At 42.3% G+C, this 19,384-nt stretch overlaps 2 protein-coding genes across 3 annotated transcripts in view; one reads left to right on the top strand and one right to left on the bottom strand.

Annotated features, from left to right (window-relative positions):
• The window catches only part of pom121 (POM121 transmembrane nucleoporin), a 357,082-nt gene that overhangs the window by 158,905 nt on the left and 178,793 nt on the right, over positions 1-19,384 (bottom strand). The window lies entirely within an intron of this gene.
• Positions 1,221-18,601, top strand: rabgef1 (RAB guanine nucleotide exchange factor (GEF) 1). 2 transcript variants are annotated; one of them, XM_080434599.1, is made up of 10 exons: positions 1,221-1,306; positions 3,494-3,689; positions 4,329-4,546; positions 6,046-6,129; positions 8,260-8,426; positions 10,138-10,219; positions 12,459-12,591; positions 13,058-13,149; positions 14,714-14,970; positions 16,060-18,601. In XM_080434599.1, the coding sequence occupies exons 2-10, from the start codon at positions 3,511-3,513 to the stop codon at positions 16,486-16,488; spliced, it is 1,641 nt and encodes a 546-aa protein (XP_080290725.1). In that variant the 5' UTR covers positions 1,221-1,306; positions 3,494-3,510; the 3' UTR covers positions 16,489-18,601. The 2 variants fall into 2 exon arrangements, with proteins under 2 accessions (XP_080290725.1, XP_080290726.1); XM_080434600.1 differs by lacking the exon at positions 6,046-6,129.

Here is a 19,384-nt window from a genome sequence, read left to right as displayed (position 1 = left end):
TTCACCTGTGTGATTCCCATAGCTGCTCCGTTTTGAATCTCATTCAAGATGACATCCAGACAGTGTAATACTCATTGTAAACTTAATCAGCACACTAAAATATGTATGTGAAAACATTTTAGATTAGAAATAAGCAGCTTGGTAACAAATATTCTGCACAGTGGCCATTTCTCTCCCTTGGCCAGCTGCACCTGCAGGCTACAAACAATAACATTGTGCACCATGTGAGTGAGATCCCACTGTGCCATAGTCTGAAGGGATGGAACCTTCTGATTGGTTGTGAGGCCGTTTCAAAATAAAATGACTAAAAATGTCATTGCACTGGATCTTTAAGAGCTGATTTGATGGGGTATGTGTGTTGATCTATGAGAGATCTACAGCCAACTTGAGCCAAGGTCAACAGTGCAAAAGCTGCGACCAACCCATTATTTAATTCTCTCTCTCTCCTTCGCCCTATGAATGACTTATTATGTATCTCATCTTGTCATATTGCTTATTTTATATTAAGTGCACGACTGCATGTACAGTGAAGTGCATGTCTAATTGTTTTCGCTCTTGTTTTCGACTCTTCTTTATGTGTCTGTAACAATGCATACATGTTTTCGGGCAGATAGTTGTTTTTACGTTTTGGACCTATCATTAGCCTGATTATCAGCCTGAAGCTGCGTGGAGCTTCAGGCTGATAATGAGCTCAGAGAGTGGGCGGGGTCTATGGTCTGGAACCAGGCTAACCTATCATAGGGCGCGTTCGAAAATACAGCACTGAGCGCACTGGCCAATACAAACTAATAGGCGAGTGTGCTCCGGTGCGTAATTTCCGAACGCACCCATAGTTTTCGCGTCACCAGACTTTCCACAACGGAGGAAATTAAAGCTCAACACATCTCTGGTTCAGCCGTGATTTATTGTATGATTCACACTTTACCTTTAATCTTTGTATCTTATTCCCCCCCCCCTTTCTTTTTATTTGTAATTGTGTTTGTCTGCATAGTTGTCTGTTTTGTCCATGCACTTTTATGTTTTAAAATCAATACAAAATTTAAAAAATTAAAAAAAATAAAAAAAATAAGCTAGAGGCTGTAAATTCCGGGCTGCGGCGAACGCACCTCCCTTGCACTCCACCGTGAGTCAAAAAGAACAGATCTACAAGCTGTCAACGCGTTGCCACGCGACGCGTTGACAGCTTGTAGATCTGTTCTTTTTGTTGACAGCTGACGCACGCGCAGTCTGCGGCGACAGCAGCAGCAGGACAGAGGCTGTTGTTTACATTCATTCTAGAAAGTCGTCCTTGAAAAAACAAAGACAGGTGAGAATGAATGTAACGACGTGCATAAACGCCGTTCTAAAGTAATGACGACAGTCAGAACGTGTTGTTGTTGTTGTTGTTTGAACTCCCGTCAGTTAACGTTAGCTAGCATGTTTAATGCAGCTGTGTTGTTGTTGTTGTGTAGCTTAGCATTGTGTAGCTTGGCCGGCTAAGCTATCAATGGGTGTATACTTCGTTTCTAGGTCGAAATAGGGTTGTTTTGGTACGGCATGCAAAGTAATCCCACCAGTAAACCTCAATTTAAACATTTATTAACTTTTTGATAACCTACACAAAACGATTATCATGTTAAATCTACATGGTTGAACACCATATATGGGTTAACTCCCTTAAGTTGCTATGCATTGTATAGTCTTGGATCAAGACTATCATAGATGTACTTTAGCGAGTCTGACTCTCAGATCATAATGTCAAAATCTGTCAAATACATCTATAGTCTTGATTTGTATTGAGAGGAACACATTTGGGCAGGGATGCAACATTTGGCAGGTCCGACCTGTTGACCTGCATTGGGGGGGGAAACAGGGAACACATTTTGACAGGGATATGTATTTGGCATGCCAATGGGACCGTACAATGAAAGCATTATATTGTAGTATAAAGCAGTAGTTCCTAACCCTTGGCTCCATGGCCTTTAGTACAGCTCTGGGTTTCTACCATGCCAGCTAGATAGTTAATTACCTGCTTGCACAAACCAACAAAATCCAAGCAAAACTCAACTAGAGAGGGGTGCTCTGCAGAGCTCGGATCTCCGCCAGGTGCACTTATGCAATGTGTCACTGTGTTTAACCAGTGAAACCATATATACTTACAGTAGTTGAACAGGTTCTCCAGGTCTCTATACTAGGTTTGCTCCTTTTTTGCCTTCAACACCAAATGTCCTCGCTGAAAAAGCCGATCTACAAGCACACCCACACCCAACCCCCAGCTTGTAGATTGGCTATTTTCTGCGAATGTTCGTCCCAGAATAGGAATGCTAAGGTTCATGTGGTTAAGCCCCAGTTATATGTTATTGTACCGCAGCGTTGCAGATTGCAGAAAATAGAGATCTAGGACACGTTGTGAGCTTATAGATCTGCTATTTGCTGTCCACGACGCCATCATATGATCATGGAGTGGTTCATTGGTCTCATTCAGATTTAATGAGAGTGAGAGGAGAGGAGAGGGGACTGGGAGTACTGTTTCTAGTGTGTGCAGTTTCAACAGTTTTGAAAATATAATGTTTGCTTTCGGACTGTCAAACGTCTGGGAGACTTACACCACCGCGGTGATAAGGTGACCACCGAAAATGGTAGCCTGCGCCCCCCTTTAATGTTGTCTTTTGAAATTGTTAGTTGGCATGTTTGGTATTGTTGGCTATTGTGCCCCATTGTTCTATTTGATATCTGATAACTATGAGTTGCTTATATGTATTGATTATTGAGTGATTTTTTGTGATTGAATGATTTATGTGTAGTTATACATTAACTAAGGGTCAGGATGCTACATCCACTGGATACGACTGGAGTTTACTGAGTACAGAGCTTGTAAACACTAACTCTAAACCAGGGGACTTCAACGTTTTTCAGGCCAAGGACCCCTTAGCTGAGACAGAGATGAAGCAGGGACGCCCCCCACTACATATTGTATAAAATTGTGTTGCAGATTAAACTTTTTCATAGATGGCTTCATAGACTTGTTTGACAGCACTATCATCAGTGTTATGTACATTTTCGAATGTTGGATTTATGTTAACGAGGATTGTTAGACATTAACCACTTAAACCCTCAATCCTTGGTAAAGATTCTGATTCTAATTCTGAATCTGAACTTGACGTTTGGGTGAATGTTCCCCCCAGAATAGGGATACTAGGGTTCAAGTGGTTAATGTAAAAATAATAATAATAATAATAATTTCCTATCACACAAAGATTTGGCGGCCGCCTGTAGTAACTCCGAGGACCCCTGCTCTAAACTAAAGATATATAGTCAGTCACAAGAATGAATAATTATCATTACAAAAAATGCATTAATAACTATGAATATAGGTTACTTCTTTCCAAAACAAACTCACAAATGGCTTTGTGGCATAACTAGAAGGACAAATAAAACGGTACAGTTTCTAAATGGTACTTTTCAAAGCGAATAAGCAAACAGAGGATGTGAGCTAATGGTTTTCCCTCACCAGGCAGGCTATCCAGCACCATGAGTCAACGGACGGAGAGGCGTGGGATCCACGTGGACCAGTCGGAGCTGCTGTGTAAGAAGGGTTGTGGTTATTATGGCAACGCGGCGTGGCAGGGCCTGTGTTCCAAGTGCTGGAGAGAGGAGTATCAACGGTCCCGCCAGAAACAGATCCAAGAGGACTGGGCCCTGGCCGAGAAGTAAGACCGGCTTCCACATGTACACGCTATGAAATTGTGCCCAATCATCACTGTCTTTCTAGCCTATCTACAATAGAGCACCGAAGTCTGACGTAATATACGCATCCTACCTGGGTCGCTTCCCATAGACGTGTTTAATAGCGCGTCAAATAAGAACTGTGTTCCAAAAATAAACAAATGAAATGATCCTGGTGGTTTCACTCTTATGGATATGAAACATCAACTGACGGTGAGAAAACGCTAATGTTACTTGAATTTGTAAAATCTTTGCCAGAAACAGACTGTATCAAATATGAGCGACTGACTATCATAAACGATACAGAGCCACCTCCCTGACAATATCGCAGAGACAAAACAATAAGCCCTCTAGAATTGGTAAAACTAACTGTAAAGAACGTACTTGATACAGTATTTTTTTCACTTCATATCTCTTTGCCAAAATTACTATTTGCTATTTATGGCAAATGTTCCACCTCCAGACTATGGATGCTGGGGTTCAAGTGGGTAACAATAGTGGCATTTTAAAGAGTTTTTAAGCATATTTTGATGATCGCGATAATATTGTAAATCGAAATGATTTTGGTCACAATAATCGTGACATGACATTTTCATATCGTCCCATCCCTACTCCACACACAGGCTGCAGAGGGAGGAGGAGGCAGCCTACGCCAGTATCCAGGGAGCCCAGGCTCCGTCCCAGGCCACGTCCCAGGCCCCGCCACCTCAGGCCCAACCCAGCCCGGCCTCTCTGGGACCCTTCTCCAAATTCGAGGAGAAGAAGACCAACGAGAAGACTCGTAAAGTGACCACTGTCAAGAAGTTCTTCAGCCCGTCGTCCCGCACAGCCCCCAAGAAAGGTAACCGACAACTTTATCTCTTGACATGGTTACAAAAATACCATGCGTGACAACTTAATTTATACACACAGGTACCAGGTAGCCAGAGAACTTACTGTATCCGCAGATCCTTAAAATGGCTTAGAATGGCTTACATTTTTTATTCGACAAATATTAGGCTTTAAAAGTTATTATTTTTTTTTTTTGTCAGAATCAGTCAAATTCTTCTGCAGAAGAATGAGGCTTTATAAAGTCCTAAGCCTGCGTAATGTAAATGCTGTACCTAATATATTGTTTTCTGTTGGGAAAAATGCCTGTTCTACATAAACCCAACTCCCTTTTTACTTAACTTAGAGAGGAATCCAAGTGAATAATCACCTCTCGGGGGGGGGGGGGGGGGCTAACCTAATTTTTGAGCGTTGCAACCGCTCCTATAAGAGGGTTTAGGACCCATCCGTGGTGAAAGTCTTTCTTTCCGTCGTGAAAATTTGTCTTTCGCTGTGACGCCATGCTGTGGAAAACACGCCCATAGGCTAGGCTCTGCAGGACGTGCTGTGATTGGCTAGCGAGACACATGATGAAATTAACTTCAAACTTCGCAGACGCGCTGTGATTGGCTAGCGAGACGCATGATGAAATTAATAATAATGTAAAAGATGTAAGCACGTCACTTCGCAGGACGTGCTGTGATTGGCTACCGAGATGCATGATGAAATTAATAACTCATAAATAGCACCGCTCACTTCACACTGGGTGTGATTTTTTTCTACCTAATTAAATTTAGTCTTAAAACAAGTAAGACGCGCGAACGCGGGAAGCGAATATTTTAAACTCTCTGATCCCTGACTTTAACTCTTGGGTAGCTAGCCTGGGAACTTACATTTGGGTACCAAGGTACCAAGCATGACAACTCAAAGCGGCAATACTTAAGGTCCATCTCCGTTGTCTCCCTCTCCCGAAGGAGAAAGGTAATTGCAACGATGTTTACTGGATTACAATAAAGTCCCTGGAGAAATGATCTAACCGCTGGTCAGTGCTCTCTGGGCATGGTCCCCAACCAAAGTACAGGGGCATCAGGGACAAGAAAAAGAAGAGATTTGTCATGGAGTAGTTGTTGCTAATGTAGCCTTACTGCAAACGGTAAAAGATATCTGTTGACATTATTTAGTAGGGTACATTTATCCACCATTCATCACATTTCACCTTTGCTTTCATTCTTCCTTATTTCATTAACATTCATTCAATATTTTTTTACTCATGTCTTCCTTGTGTATGGTTTCCATTCTTTCTTACTGTTGCGTCTCTTCACTTTTAATGAGTTCTAACCACCTCTGTGTAATTCATTCCAATCCCAATTGTGTGTGTGGCTTGACCATTGTAACCGTTCATTCCCATTATCCTAACCCACCTCACCCCCGTCTCAAAACAACCTGTCTCCTACTTTGTCCCACATCATGCTCTTTGGCTTTCCCTCACGTCTTTCCTCCCCGGCCCCTCCATTCCTCCCATTTTGTTCTCAGCCCCCTCTGAGAGAGAGGAGAAGAGCCATAGAGACTGGAGAGGAATATTTACCCCCTCCTGGGAAATGGGTTCCCCCACCGAAGGTAACGGCTTAACCCCCGGAGAAAGGGAGACACTTTTGAGAAGCTCTTGTCGTCTCAAAGGTTTACTACTTAGCTGGGAGACTATTGGTTCTGCAGTAACTGCATTAACTCTTGTTTATTTAGATGGCTCGGTGTAGAATGTCATTCAACTTTGCAAACGAAGCTGAATGGCATAGATAGACGGATTGCTGGTGCTTCCTATGGTTTGCAGTGGGTTTGGCGTGATTCAGGCCTGCCGGCTAGAGTCCTGGCCGTGTACATAACATAAACTTATGTGCAGTAGTGTGTCACTTTGTTTTGTGTGTTTTATGTTTTATTGATTTGGATGTGGCTTACTTATCGTTTACTGTCATTGTATCCCCTCACATTGTGGCTGTACTGGCAGCGTTGGTGGCCAGACTAAGAGGTGGGTGTTTGTTGCACTGGATCTCTTTGTCCCTGATTAACCCGCCGTAGGAGTATAGCCTCTTGACAAAAATACACCACACGATGTCCTAGAGGCCTTAAGTCATTCTACAATATTTCTTCCAGTTAGCTCCCAGTAATAATGTGTCATTATAGGTGTGAAGTTGCCGAAAAGACCATGTAGTGCATACAGTAGCAGCCATGTATAACACCTAACTCGCTGAACTAGTCTGACTTACTAGTAATAATTCGATTCGATTCGATTCGACGATGCATCGCGATGCATCACACTTTTCTATATTATTGTACAACATGGAAACTTTTTCATCAGTCAATACAAGCAGTCAGATATACTGAACGACATATACATCTGCCTGCTTCTCTGTGCAATTAGCAACATGATTAAAAAACAAAAAAAAATATATATATTTAAAAGAATTAATAAAAAAAACATATTTTCTTTTTCAAAATCGATTATTCGATTAATCGATTATTGACATTTGTGAATCGATTCATAATTGTCCATGTCCGCATTGCGATTAATCGATTATTTTTGACACCACTAAGTATGAAGCAGGGACCCCCTGTACATATTGGATGCATGTTGAATCTCACTCTTTTCCCTTCTACACTTCTTTGCCGAAAATAGCAGATCTACAAGCAAATCTGCTATTTTCGGCTAATGTTCCTCTCAGAATAGGGATGCTAGGGTTCAGAGGTTAATGTAAATAAATAGGTCCTGTCTCAGAAAGATTTAGCAGCCCCCCTTTAGTATCTCTGAGGACCCTCTAGGGGTCACGGACCCCCTGTTGAAGACCCCTGCGCTAGAGTATTAGACCCCAGATCATCCCTCTGTGAGAAGCCATTAGTATGTCATCAATTTGTCTCCATTATTATTTGTTTTTCCTCCAATATTATTTACTTAGTGCTTTATTAGAGACGGGACAATAGAGAGAGATAATAAATCAGGGGGCAGAGGGGCCCCCTGCCCCCTGATTTAGGTCTCCAACCCAATTTTTTATTTTTTTATTTACACATTTATTATACATGTGGCTCTCAATTGCACTCCGGCAGTTAGCAATGAAGAAAACCGAATCACAGTGTAAATTGCGTACTTATGACAGTCCAGGAGATTAAAATCATCACAATAAAAATACATATTTTAACGATTGGCATAACCCTTGGATGCTACACACACCCACGCAGCATCTTTAAGCTATTAAACAAACCCACCCCTCCTTGTTATTTCTGTACACTTTAACGGAAATTCTTTTTTTTTTTTAACTCCGACCCAAATTTCATCACAGGGATGTTGGGATTATATGATGGATACACTAGGTCTAGGGCGGGGCAATATATTGATATTATATCGATATCGTGATATGAGACTAGATCTCATCATCTGGGATTTCGTAATAAATATGATATTGGATTCAAATAGCCCCGCCCCAAAGTACAGTCCCATGTCAACAGAGAACAAACCCCACCCATTGATTTGAAAATATCCCCTAACAAAGACCATATACTGTATGTAGTGTATCGTGTCATCGAACACTGACAGTTGAATGCTTGGTGTTCTGCTCCAGACATCTCATTAGCTGCTTTGTAAGTCTGGCTAATTGTTCTGCCGTGAACAACATCCCAACCCAGAGGTCTCAATAATGTCATACTAGCCAGCCGTGAAGGATGTAAGGATCGAACTAAACGAGCATTCCTCCTCCGCAGAAACCCAAGAGGGCAAGACACCGAGCCCGTCCATCAGCCGCCAGGCCAGCATGGAGACGGACCGGGTCTCCAAGGACTTTGTGGACTTTTTGAAGAACCTACAGAAGCCTGGCCGGGAGATCCACAAGCAGTGCCGGGCCTTCATCGAGAGCATGGGCAACAAAAAGGTCTGCCCTCATGCAAAACTAACCACTTTAACCCATTAAGACCTGAAGCCGATTATATAAATCTCTATAAATTCTATAAATCTCTATAAAGTCTTCTAAATCCCAACGGTAGGAAAAAAAAAAAGTTTCTATATCAGTGGTTCTCAAACTTTTTCATGTCAAGGACCCCCAAAATGATATGTATTTGGCCTCGGACCCCCATCTCAAAATATTTTGTTCCAGGGACCCCCGGAAGCAAAGATTTGAGTTAAAAATGTTCGCTTTAAAAATGTATATATTCAAAGATTTGCACACATTTTCACGATATTTCAAAAATAGCAGATCTACAAGCTTGTATATCTGCTACTTTTGAATAGCCAAAGTGTAAAATAATGCTTTTAGCACATTCGGTGCCAGAGTTTTATTAAAAAAAGTGTACGCTGAGTGCCAGAGATCTCACCGTTTGTAACGCTACGCTGTTTACAGCTGGTAGACCCCACGACGAGCACCCGATTCTAAACAATAGATGCGTGCACGATGGTGGATGGTCCTGGCTAACGCCTGGAACAATAACATCTCTCACGCGAGTCGCCATGGCGGAGTGATCGTGCATCGAAAATGACTCGTTTTCCACACTGTAAAAAGTTAAGGAAATTTGGAGTTTTTTTGCAAGGAGATAGAATGGGAGTGGACGGGAGCCAGCAGAAGGATATTTAGTCATAATAGATACAAATATATACAATTCTGGAGACCACAGCTCTGACCTGTGGTGTTGGGGTCCACAGTGGGGGACTTGATTGTGTTGATTGATTAGGTCAGATGAGGAGAAGGGGGACTGTGGCTACTGTTTTAGAACAGTGCTAAAGCCTGTGTTTCCACATTTAAGACGATACACAAGTCACATGATTAATCAACAGAAGGTTACACCCACATGGGTAGACCAAACCCATATAAATGGAGAGAATGCTCACTAACAGGACAAAGTGTTCTACGCATGCATCAGTGTTACTAGTTACCAGGGTGTTATTGCTGCGTTCGTCATTTTCCATTGCTGACGGTGAGATATGAGAGCGTGTTAACACTACTATAAATGTACATATTTCTACATGTGTTTTATAGTTTTGTGTGTATATTTTCATGTCAGTAATTTGTCGTTGTGATGGTCTGTGTTTCCCTTTTTAGGTTTATAACCTGGCCTAAAATTGTTAGTGTGTGTTTGTATTGTGTGTGTGTGAATAATAAAACCATCAAAGACACAGGTCTGAGTTGTCCGCTAACTCGGTTTGCTCAACAACCCTTTTTCATGGGAGATCTATTTATGGCATAGTAGGTGTGATTGGTAGATAATTGTACATTACTAACTAGATTACATGAAACTTGCCCTGTGAAGTTACACCTCATAATGTGATATTTAAAGTTATGCTATTTAACATGTTTTATCAATCATCTGGTCATTATTTTGGTATTCATTACAAAATCAACTAATCAGACCGATGTTGAATTGAACTGACCATAACTAGTGTGTTTTTGATTGTTGACCAGAAGAAAGAATCAAAGAACAGAGGCATGCTGTTACCTTTTTTGCGCCTGTCTTAATGCGTAGTTTGACCTATGTCTGTCTGTCAGTCTGTGTATGTCTGTCTTGACATGCACATCAGGGTAATATTAAGTACATTGACAGTGATTTACCAGTACATATGGCTCATATCCTCGTGATCTTTTGTCTGGTCAGGACCTTGGTGCTGACGAACTCTCAGAGTGTGTTCAAGACTTCTACCAGAACATGTCGGACCGCTTGATGACCCACTTTAAAGGTTGGTGCTTTAAGGATTCTCACCTTCTGACTCAACCAGGAACCGTACCTATCACATGATTAATTATTACTAAAGCTGATAACAAGGATACACTATCGGGTAAGGTAAGGTAAGGGCGGCCATAGCTGAGAGGGTAGAGAGGCTGTCTGGTAATCGGAAGCTTTCCCGTTCGCCCCCCAGTCTGCACTGTCTTAAGTGTTGAGGTGTCCTTAAGGGCAGGTACACACTGTAGGACTTTTAAAGTGGTCGGGAAGTCATCTGATCGTTAAGCATTACACATTGCAGGAGTTTATTTCTTGAAATCGGCTGTCATATATCGTTGTTGTTTTCACACTATAGATGGATCCCCGACCAGGGATTACACACTGTAGGATAGTTCACTGGATGCTATCCAGGGTCAGACCCAATACATACGTTTGTTTTTATTCCAATTCATTTTAATCGACGTCTCCCGTGATATATGAGTCTCTCTTTCTCTCTCTCTCTCTCTCCCCCTCTCTCTCTCTCTTGTCAAGTACGCAGCACGCAGTGTTGCCATGTCCTTTTATTATAAGCGACTTTGGGATTGTTTTTCTGTAAAGTTGCTTGAAAGTGTAGTTGCTTATTTGGCCTTGTTTCCTAATGTTGTTTGAACCAGTTGTTCTCAAACATTTTCATGGCAAGGACCCCCACATTAATATTTGCCCGCAGACCTCCCCCTTCTGAAAATAATATGTTGTGCCATATCATTTTGTGCCATAGACCCCCCCATACAAAATATTCCATAATTTTCACATTTTTTCAAGATTTTTCTTTGATAATCGATAGCTTGTCGATTGGCTATTTTTCAAATATCCAATATATTTGTATATAGGTTTAAAGTGCTTATAGTCGGTTTTGTTGGGCTTGTTTTCACAAACATGTTTGCTTATTTCTAGCAAAATCTGGCAACGCTGTCTGATACACGCTGCGGCTGCACAGTGCACACACAGACACTCGCTCTGGCTCTTTCAGTCTCTCTCTCTCTCTCTCTCTCTCTCTCTCTCTGTGCAATTGCTCTAAAATAAACAGCCCCCCCTCGAGCACGCTCGCTCGCTCACTCTCTCATTTTGTTTTATAATGTTTAACTTAATACAGGACTGGACGGTAATATTACGGTAGGGACTGTTTGTTGTGGTTAGGTCCAACGACCCTCCATAGCCACGGTGGCTGTAATGTGCTCTCATTGGCTGTAGCGTGCATCTCCTCGCAGAGTGGTCTCAGCTCCTTTCATACTGTATGATACTGTCTCATGTCGAGTCTGGGACAGAGCTGAATATCTAACCAGCTAGATATTTGAAAACGGTCGGGAAGCCATCGCTGAGCGTAATTATCGTGGCCGTATCCTCTCGCAGAGCCTGTCACACACAGTGACCAAAACCTCGCCGATCACAGCCCGATCTGCGTCAGATCGGGAGGTTTTGTCGGCGAGCACCAAAAAAGGTCCCAGACAGCATAATTGGACCAAATATCCTGCAGTGTGTACCTGCCTTAAGCAAGACCTGTGTCTTAAGCAAATCATTCTCAATCGAACGGCGGGGTCGCTTGCCGCAAGCTAACAACATGTTGCGTGCGACGTGTTATCTTGAAAATCGGTTCATGTCGGCAAACAACACCATTGCACTACAGAGTATAAATTAGGCTTTACGCTTATCTGATATGGTCAATAGAGCAGGGGTCTTCAATGTTTTTCAGGCCAAGGACCCCTTAGCAGCAATAGAGATGAAGCAGGGACCGCCACTACATATTGTATAAAATTGTGCTGCAGATTAAACTTTTTCATAGATTTCATAGATAGCTTCATAGACTCGACAGCACTATCATCAGTGTTGGATTCATGTTAATGTGTATTTTCAGACAGTTAACCCCTTAAACCCTCAATACTTAGACCAATACTTGGTCTGCTCTTTTTCCCCCCTACACCAAACCTCTTTGCCCGAAAATAGCCGATCTGCAAGCTCACAACGGCTCGCAGCGCAAGGCGTGTGAGCTTGTAGATCTGCTATGTATGGCTGATGTTCCCCTCCAAAAAGGAGTTCTAGGGTTCAAGTGGTTCATGTAAAAAAAAAAAAAAGAAGTTCCTATCACACAAACATTTGGTGGGCCCCCCTGTAGTAACTCTGAGGACCACCTAGGGGTCCCCCGGACCCCCTGTTGAAGACCCCTACCATAGCGACTTTGATAGAATAACTCAGTAATATGGACTGTGTGATCCCCTAAGGCAACTCAGAGCGTGTGGAGCGAGTCATGGACCAGGTGGAGAAATACATCATGACTCGTCTGTATAAGACTGTGTTCTGTCCAGAGACTAGCGACGATGAGAAGAAAGATCTGGCCACACAGCACAGGATCAGGTGAGTCACAGTTCATCGCTGTTCGCTACATGATCATTCTTGTACTTTGTTTTGAACTGTATGAGAAAGGCTCTTAAAAAAACGGAAGTGCAAATTAATCTATATTTATTCTCAGTTATGAAATTGAGTATTGTGCTCATCTTTCTTGGAATTGTGTGTGTGTGTGTGTGTGTGTGTGTGTGTGTGTGTGTGTGCGTGTGCGTGCGTGCGTGCGTGTGTGTGTGTGTGTGTGTGTGTGTGTGTGCGTGCGTGCGCGTGCGTGCGTGCGTGTCAAACCGTTCCAAAGGAAAAAAGCGAAGTAAATTATATATATATATATATAGCCCTTAAATGGTTAATAATCCCTGTGCTGTTTCTAATCACACTCTCAGAGATTGTGACTCAGCAATGGCTTTGTGCAAAACATGCCATAATATGAATGTGTAGATGACAATTTGTGGCTGTGTGTGTGTGTGTGTGTGTCCAGGGCGCTGCACTGGGTGGACATCCAGATGCTGTATGTTCCTATGGACGAGGAGCAGCCAGAGGTGTCTGACAACGTGGTCAAAGCAATAACAGGTCTGACAGCACGGTGCTGGCGTTGCTTGTCTTGTGTCATAATGTATGTCAAGGGTTCCCAACCTTTTCAGGCCGCGACCCCCCCCCCCTAGCCTGGTAAACCCTCCCTCCGGAAATCTCATTTCTATTTGATTCCAGGAGTGAGTCTGGCCTGATCCGCCTTTCTGCAATATTGGCTGTGGGCTGGAGTTGGGCGGGAGTAATACCGTTGACTGACAACCCCTTCAGCCAATGATAATTTTTCCCCTTCAGCCAATCAGCAGTTCACCAGTCTAATGTGACGCAACGGGACTTTTGAGGCGGCCATGCCCAAAATGGGTTGCCTTATTCGGATACATGGGTGTCACTGCCCGCCCCTACCGGTTCTCAAAATTTTTATTTTTAAATAGGCTTTGTCATGATTAATTGACCACATATATGAAGTTAAACAACTAAATTCTATCCAAACGATATCTTACGAAGTAAATTCCGTGCCTCAAAATAGAAGTTAGAGAGCTTTTTGAAGTAAAAAAATAGCGGAGAATATAGCGGACAAGAAAAAGATGGCTGCCGTTCGTGTTTTGGGCTCACTCGAACTCGCCACCTGATTGGCCAACGTAAGCTGTCAATCACAGAACAATGAGCGACGACGCTGATAGGCTCGGCCGTTTGGCGTACACAGCCAATATTGCAGAAAGGCGGATCATGCCAGACTCACTCCTGAAATCAAATGGAAATGAGATTTCCGGAGGGAGGGTTTACCAGGCTACCCCCCCCACCCCCCCCCCAAATAATCATATTTGAACTGGGGACTAGCACTTGGAATTGTAGGCATTGCATTTTATTTGACTCGGTTCCACAGATAGATATTGTGAAAATAGCCGAACGTCAAGCTCACAACGCCTTGCCTTGCAACACCAACGCAAGGCACTGTTTGATCGGATCATTGTAGATGATGCTATTTTCACAATGTCTTTTCTTATGTAATATTTGACAATTTGGCCAATTTGGTATTAAAAAAAGGTCTTTAAAGTTATTACATTTTAACTTTAGAAATGTGCTTGTATACACTTACACTGTACGCTGGTTTGTTTACTGTTGAGTGAGATAACAATGTTGCACATGTCATGATGTCATGTGTAGAAAGTGGCCTCGGGACAAGGCTAACCATTCCTCATTGAACGTCCATAGCATGGCATTGAAGGCTGGTCCATTGTTATTCTACCCCTTGTAAAAAGACACGGTTTGGTTGCAAGTTTCCTGACCACCATCCATGTCATTCCGGCTTGTGACTCAAGGACTAATTAAATCAACTATGTTGGATAGAAAGCCAGCAGTATTATAGGTCCTGGTAGGATAGAACTAGAAGTACTAATGGTCCTGGTAGGATAGAAAATCAGCAGTACTCGAGGTCCAGGTAGGATAGAAAACCAGCATTACTGGGGTGCTGGACAACCAACAATATTGGGGATCCTGGTCCAGGATAGACAACCAGCAGTATTGGGGTCCCTGAGGGGCCAAGTGATGTGATCAGCCAGCTTCATTGCAGCTACTGATGTGTGTGAACCCTTCACTTCCTCCTCAGACATCATAGAGATGGACTCCAAGAGAGTACCCCGAGATAAGCTGACGTGCATCACGCGCTGCAGCAAGCACATCTTCGCCGCCATCAAGATCACCAAGAACGAGCCGGCCTCCGCCGACGACTTCCTCCCTGCCCTCATTTACATTGTGCTGAAGGCCAACCCGCCTCGTCTTCAGTCCAACATCCAGTACATCACACGCTTCTGCAACCCCAGCCGGCTGATGACTGGCGAGGATGGATACTACTTCACCAACCTGGTCAGTGTGTGTGTGTGTGTGTGTGTGTGTGTGTGTGTGTGTGTGTGTGTGTGTGTGTGTGTGTGTGTGTGTGTGTGTGTGTGTGTGTGTGTGTGTGTGTGTGTGTGTGTGTGTGTGTGTGTGTGTGTGTGTGTGTGTGTGTGTGTGTGTGTGTGTGTGTACTGTGTGTGTACTGTGTGTGTGTGTGTGTGTGTGTGTGTGTGTGTGCGCGCGCCTGTGTGTGCGTGCCTTCATGTCCTTTTAAGTATATATACTAAACTTCAATATATGAAAACAACATTTAACTTAAAGGTAGGGTAGGTTAAGTGATTTACTTTGGTTAAAATAAGTGTTAAATAGAGCTATATTCTGATAGTACTCATTGCTATAGAGTGTTTGTTCAGTAAAAGGAGTCTCCATGTCTCTCCCCCTCTTTATTAAACAGAAAATGCATTTTCAGGTCTGGATACCAATTGTATCCAATCAGGATAGAGAACTCAGACAGGATACAGATTAAAGTGAAATTGGAAGTGATGACACAAATAAATTGGAACTGGAACACTATAAAAATGAAGCTGATACTCCCCTGATTGGCTGAGATTTTGACACCTACCGGAAAATGTATTTTCTGTTTATTAAAGAGCTGGAGAGACAGAGAGACTCCTGTTACTGAACACACACTCTATAGCAATGATTACTATCAGACTATAGTGCTTTAACCTTTTAACAAAAACACTTTTTGTTTTAACCAAAAAAAATCACTTACCCTACCTTTAAATTATACAATGAACAAGCAAACAAGTAAATATAAAATACACATAAACTGAACTTTTATTTCATTTAACCACTCAAAAAAATATCTAATAAACTCTACAAGTTTACAAGCTCACAAAGTGTCACGACAATTTACGCCTATAATGACGTGACTCCAGGTTGAAAGTGGTTAAAAGCCAGGACATATCGGCGGCTTAAGTGCCGATTACGATGTTGTCAAAAAAAAGTGAAATAATGTCCGATAGATCGGCTAAACCGATATATCGGTCGGGCTCTAGTCATAAGATCCTAATATTTGTAATGACTTGTGTTTTTGTGTGTCACACGTCAATGCAGTGCTGTGCCGTGGCCTTCATCGAAAAGCTGGACGCCCAGTCCCTCAACCTGTCCGAGGAAGAGTTCGAGCGCTACATGTCGGGCCAAGCCTCCCCGCGGCGGCCCGAGTCGGAGGACGGCTGGCCGCAAACCGCCCCGGCGGCGGCGGCGGCGGACCGCGCCCCCGTGAACCCCGCCCTGGCCGAGCTCCACCAGAACCTGGAGCTGCTGTCGGGCCTGGACAGGCGGCAGGAGAAGCTGACGGAGGCCGCTCAGAGCCTGCAGAGCGACCTCCTCTCCTGGCAGGAGAGCGTGGAGCGGGAGGTGCGGGGCATCCTGGACAAGTACCCCCTGGAGATCCGGCCGCCCGCCCCCTCGGCCATCGACGCCGACAACCCGGAGAACGACCGGCTGCCGCCACCTCTCACGCCCCAGATGTTCGCTGGGTAAACAAGTTCACAGAGTTAACGTTTTTTTTTAAAGATTGTAACCACTTACACCCTAGCTTCCCTGTGCTGGGGGAATATCTGGCCAAAAAGAATGAGTGTAAAGCGAAAACAGGAGGGGGCCTATTATAGAGCCCTAGGGGACTCCAGTCAAATAAGTATAGGGTTTAAGTGGTTAAAAAGCAAGGGGGTCGATGGTCTTTGTATTGCACTGAACCAAAATATTAACAGGACCACAATGCCTTTGAAAGCATACCACTGTACTAAAATGTTGTATTAATGAAATTAGCTAGTACAGTATATTGTAATAGGTTTCCAATAGCCCCGACATTAGGCTGCAAATATCCACAGCTCGTTCTTGTCCTAGTACATTTGAATTACTTTCTGGCCTAAATCTTGTAAGTTTCAGGTCTTTGTAGTCAGTCCATGGTATTCACATATGAGGGGAAAAAACAACCACCTTGTGTAAGATTAGTTCTTGAGCTCATACTGCTGAGGGAAACTGGGTTATTTATTTTTAGACGGACAATTGGGGAAATTGCTGACTGCCAAACGATGCAGTATGAGCTCTGCAGAATGTAGTCATCTTCTGCTGGTGATTCCAGTTTGTATCACTGACGAGGGAAACAGGTTTCCCTAACACGTTTACCATTTGCTTCTGTTCAAAACCGATCACTTGAACACTAGCATCCCTATTCTGGGGTTGAACTTTCACCAAAAGTAGCAGATCTACAAGCTCACAAGACGTCAAGTTGGTGTAGGGGGATAAAAAAAAAGCCGACCCCCGACAAATGTAACCCTAACTCCAAGTATTGAGGGTTTAAGTGGTTAACTTGACACTTGCAATTTTACAGTGTTTAGCCTTCAGGAAAGGGAATTTATTGTCCTACAGTATATTGTTGACACTGTATATGCATATGATGTTTAACACTGTGTGTGTTTACATGGACACTATTTTTATTCTGAATGAGCTATCATTCTGATTATTAGTTGAATATTATGGTCCATGTAATTCATTCAGCCCCAGAACACTCCTTGTTTCTTTAATTTTGCTGAATTGTTTTATAATTTGATTATTTTCTCTATATTGACTTGAGATATTGCCCACACTGAACATTACTGATATACTGTACAAAGTAACACATTTTAATGAACTTCTTGTAATACTCAGAGAGAGAGAGAGAGAGAGAGAGAGAGAGAGAGAGAGAGAGAGAGAGAGAGAGAGAGAGAGAGAGAGAGAGAGAGAGAGAGAGAGAGAGAGAGAGAGAGAGAGAGAGAGAGAGAGAGAGAGAGAGAGAGAGAGAATTCAAAATTGCAGTGGAATTAATCACTGTTTTCATGTTTATGATTCTGTTTCTGGTCTGCTCATTGATGACAAATTGACCTAAATTTAGGACACACGGGAGGTTATAGGATTACGGAAATGTGAAGAACCATAATTATCTCTGTGTATGTGTGAAATACAGATAGTCTGTGATATTATTAGAGAGGAGTGCATAACTCAAAAAACATATTTTCAACTACATGAGTTTGTCACATGTCTTCAAACAATATCATCTATGTGTTTTCAAGAATATGATACAATATGATACGATACACAACTAAAACCCACGAACATAATACTGGGCTGTACAAATAATTCACAACTTTAAAAGGGATACAATGTATGTCACAGAGTTACATAGTTGCTATAAGCTAATGCTAACAGGTACTCCACTAAAGACACTTTGAGCCTCAGTCCATAACTGCCTTATTAAGCAGTAGTAGATACTGTATGTAAGCCTCTTAATCACTAATACTATTGGCTTTGTTCATTTTTAAATGAAACCATTTCCTTTCTTTGTTCTTTTTTTAAATTTTAGTTTAGTTTTAATAGAAGAACTGACGACATCAGACAGCTTAAAGTTGTTCACCTATATGTGTATAATCGTACCTGAATTTTGGGTTGAATCGTATTATTGTTATATTATTATACGGTATATCTGTAAAAAATCTTTTTGTGTTTTTGGGACTATACAAATATATGTGTATTTGTCAGGTTATGAAATCCCTATTTATAATGTACTCACCACAAAATGATGTGCTGAATGCTTGTGCTATGAATAAAATGTCTTGGTTCCAGGGTTTGCAGTCTTACCATCTTTGTCATATTGACACCTTGTGGTGGTATGGAAATACTACAATGCATTGATTTATTTATTACTGAAAAGGAATTGATAAACTACTTGTAAGGAGGAAATGGTTCACTGATGTACATAATGTCTTGCAAATTGTCTGTCTAGCCATTTTGGCCAAGTTTGTTTTCCTAAACACTGATGTGTCATCTTGTCATGCTTCTCCGGGCACATGAAATTAGGCATCTCTGGTTTATACAGTAAGCTCTATGAGTTTAATTTTACCAACATGTCTTTGACTTCACAGTGATTAAAAACAGACAAGATGAATGATCAATAAATATATATATATATATATATATACATATATATTATGTATGTAAAATATTTACTGTATATACACCGATTTCTTTAAGCTAGGTTGAAGTTCCTTATGGCCTAAAGGTGGCGCTACAGGAAAGGCCATGGGCTGCCAAAATCAGTCGGGACATCCTCCTCTGAGGAGCGTGAAGGTGCATAGTGAATTACTTGCTTGGGACCAAAGTGAGCAGACCCAACCGACCGACATTGCAATCCTTAAAAAAAAATTGGTCAAGGTCAGTATGGGATAAAAGACTGCTTCAGGACATTATTTTGGTTAGGGTCACTCTTTAACACTTCCTTAAAGGAGACGGCTTATCATGTTAAAGGAAAGATGTAAACCATGTCTCAAAATGTAGCCTACTTTATAGCCTTTTGCCTGGTCTGAACCTAAATGTATCTGTGAGTGTTGTCTGTGTGCAAGTG

Source organism: Gymnoscopelus braueri (assembly GCF_963280865.1).
Source record: "Gymnoscopelus braueri genome assembly, chromosome: 8".
Lineage (NCBI taxonomy): Eukaryota > Metazoa > Chordata > Actinopteri > Myctophiformes > Myctophidae > Gymnoscopelus > Gymnoscopelus braueri.
Note: the sequence above shows the minus strand (reverse complement) of the source record. Positions and strands in the feature narration are given on the sequence as shown.

Coding starts and splice junctions, on each gene's coding strand:
- rabgef1 (XM_080434599.1), top strand. CDS start 3,511: ATGAGTCAACGGACGGAGAGGCGTGGGATCCACGTGGACCAGTCGGAG. Junction 6,130..8,259: donor AATGGGTTCCCCCACCGAAG/GTAACGGCTTAA, acceptor CCTCCTCCGCAG/AAACCCAAGAGGGCAAGACA. Junction 13,150..14,713: donor CGTGGTCAAAGCAATAACAG/GTCTGACAGCAC, acceptor CTTCCTCCTCAG/ACATCATAGAGATGGACTCC.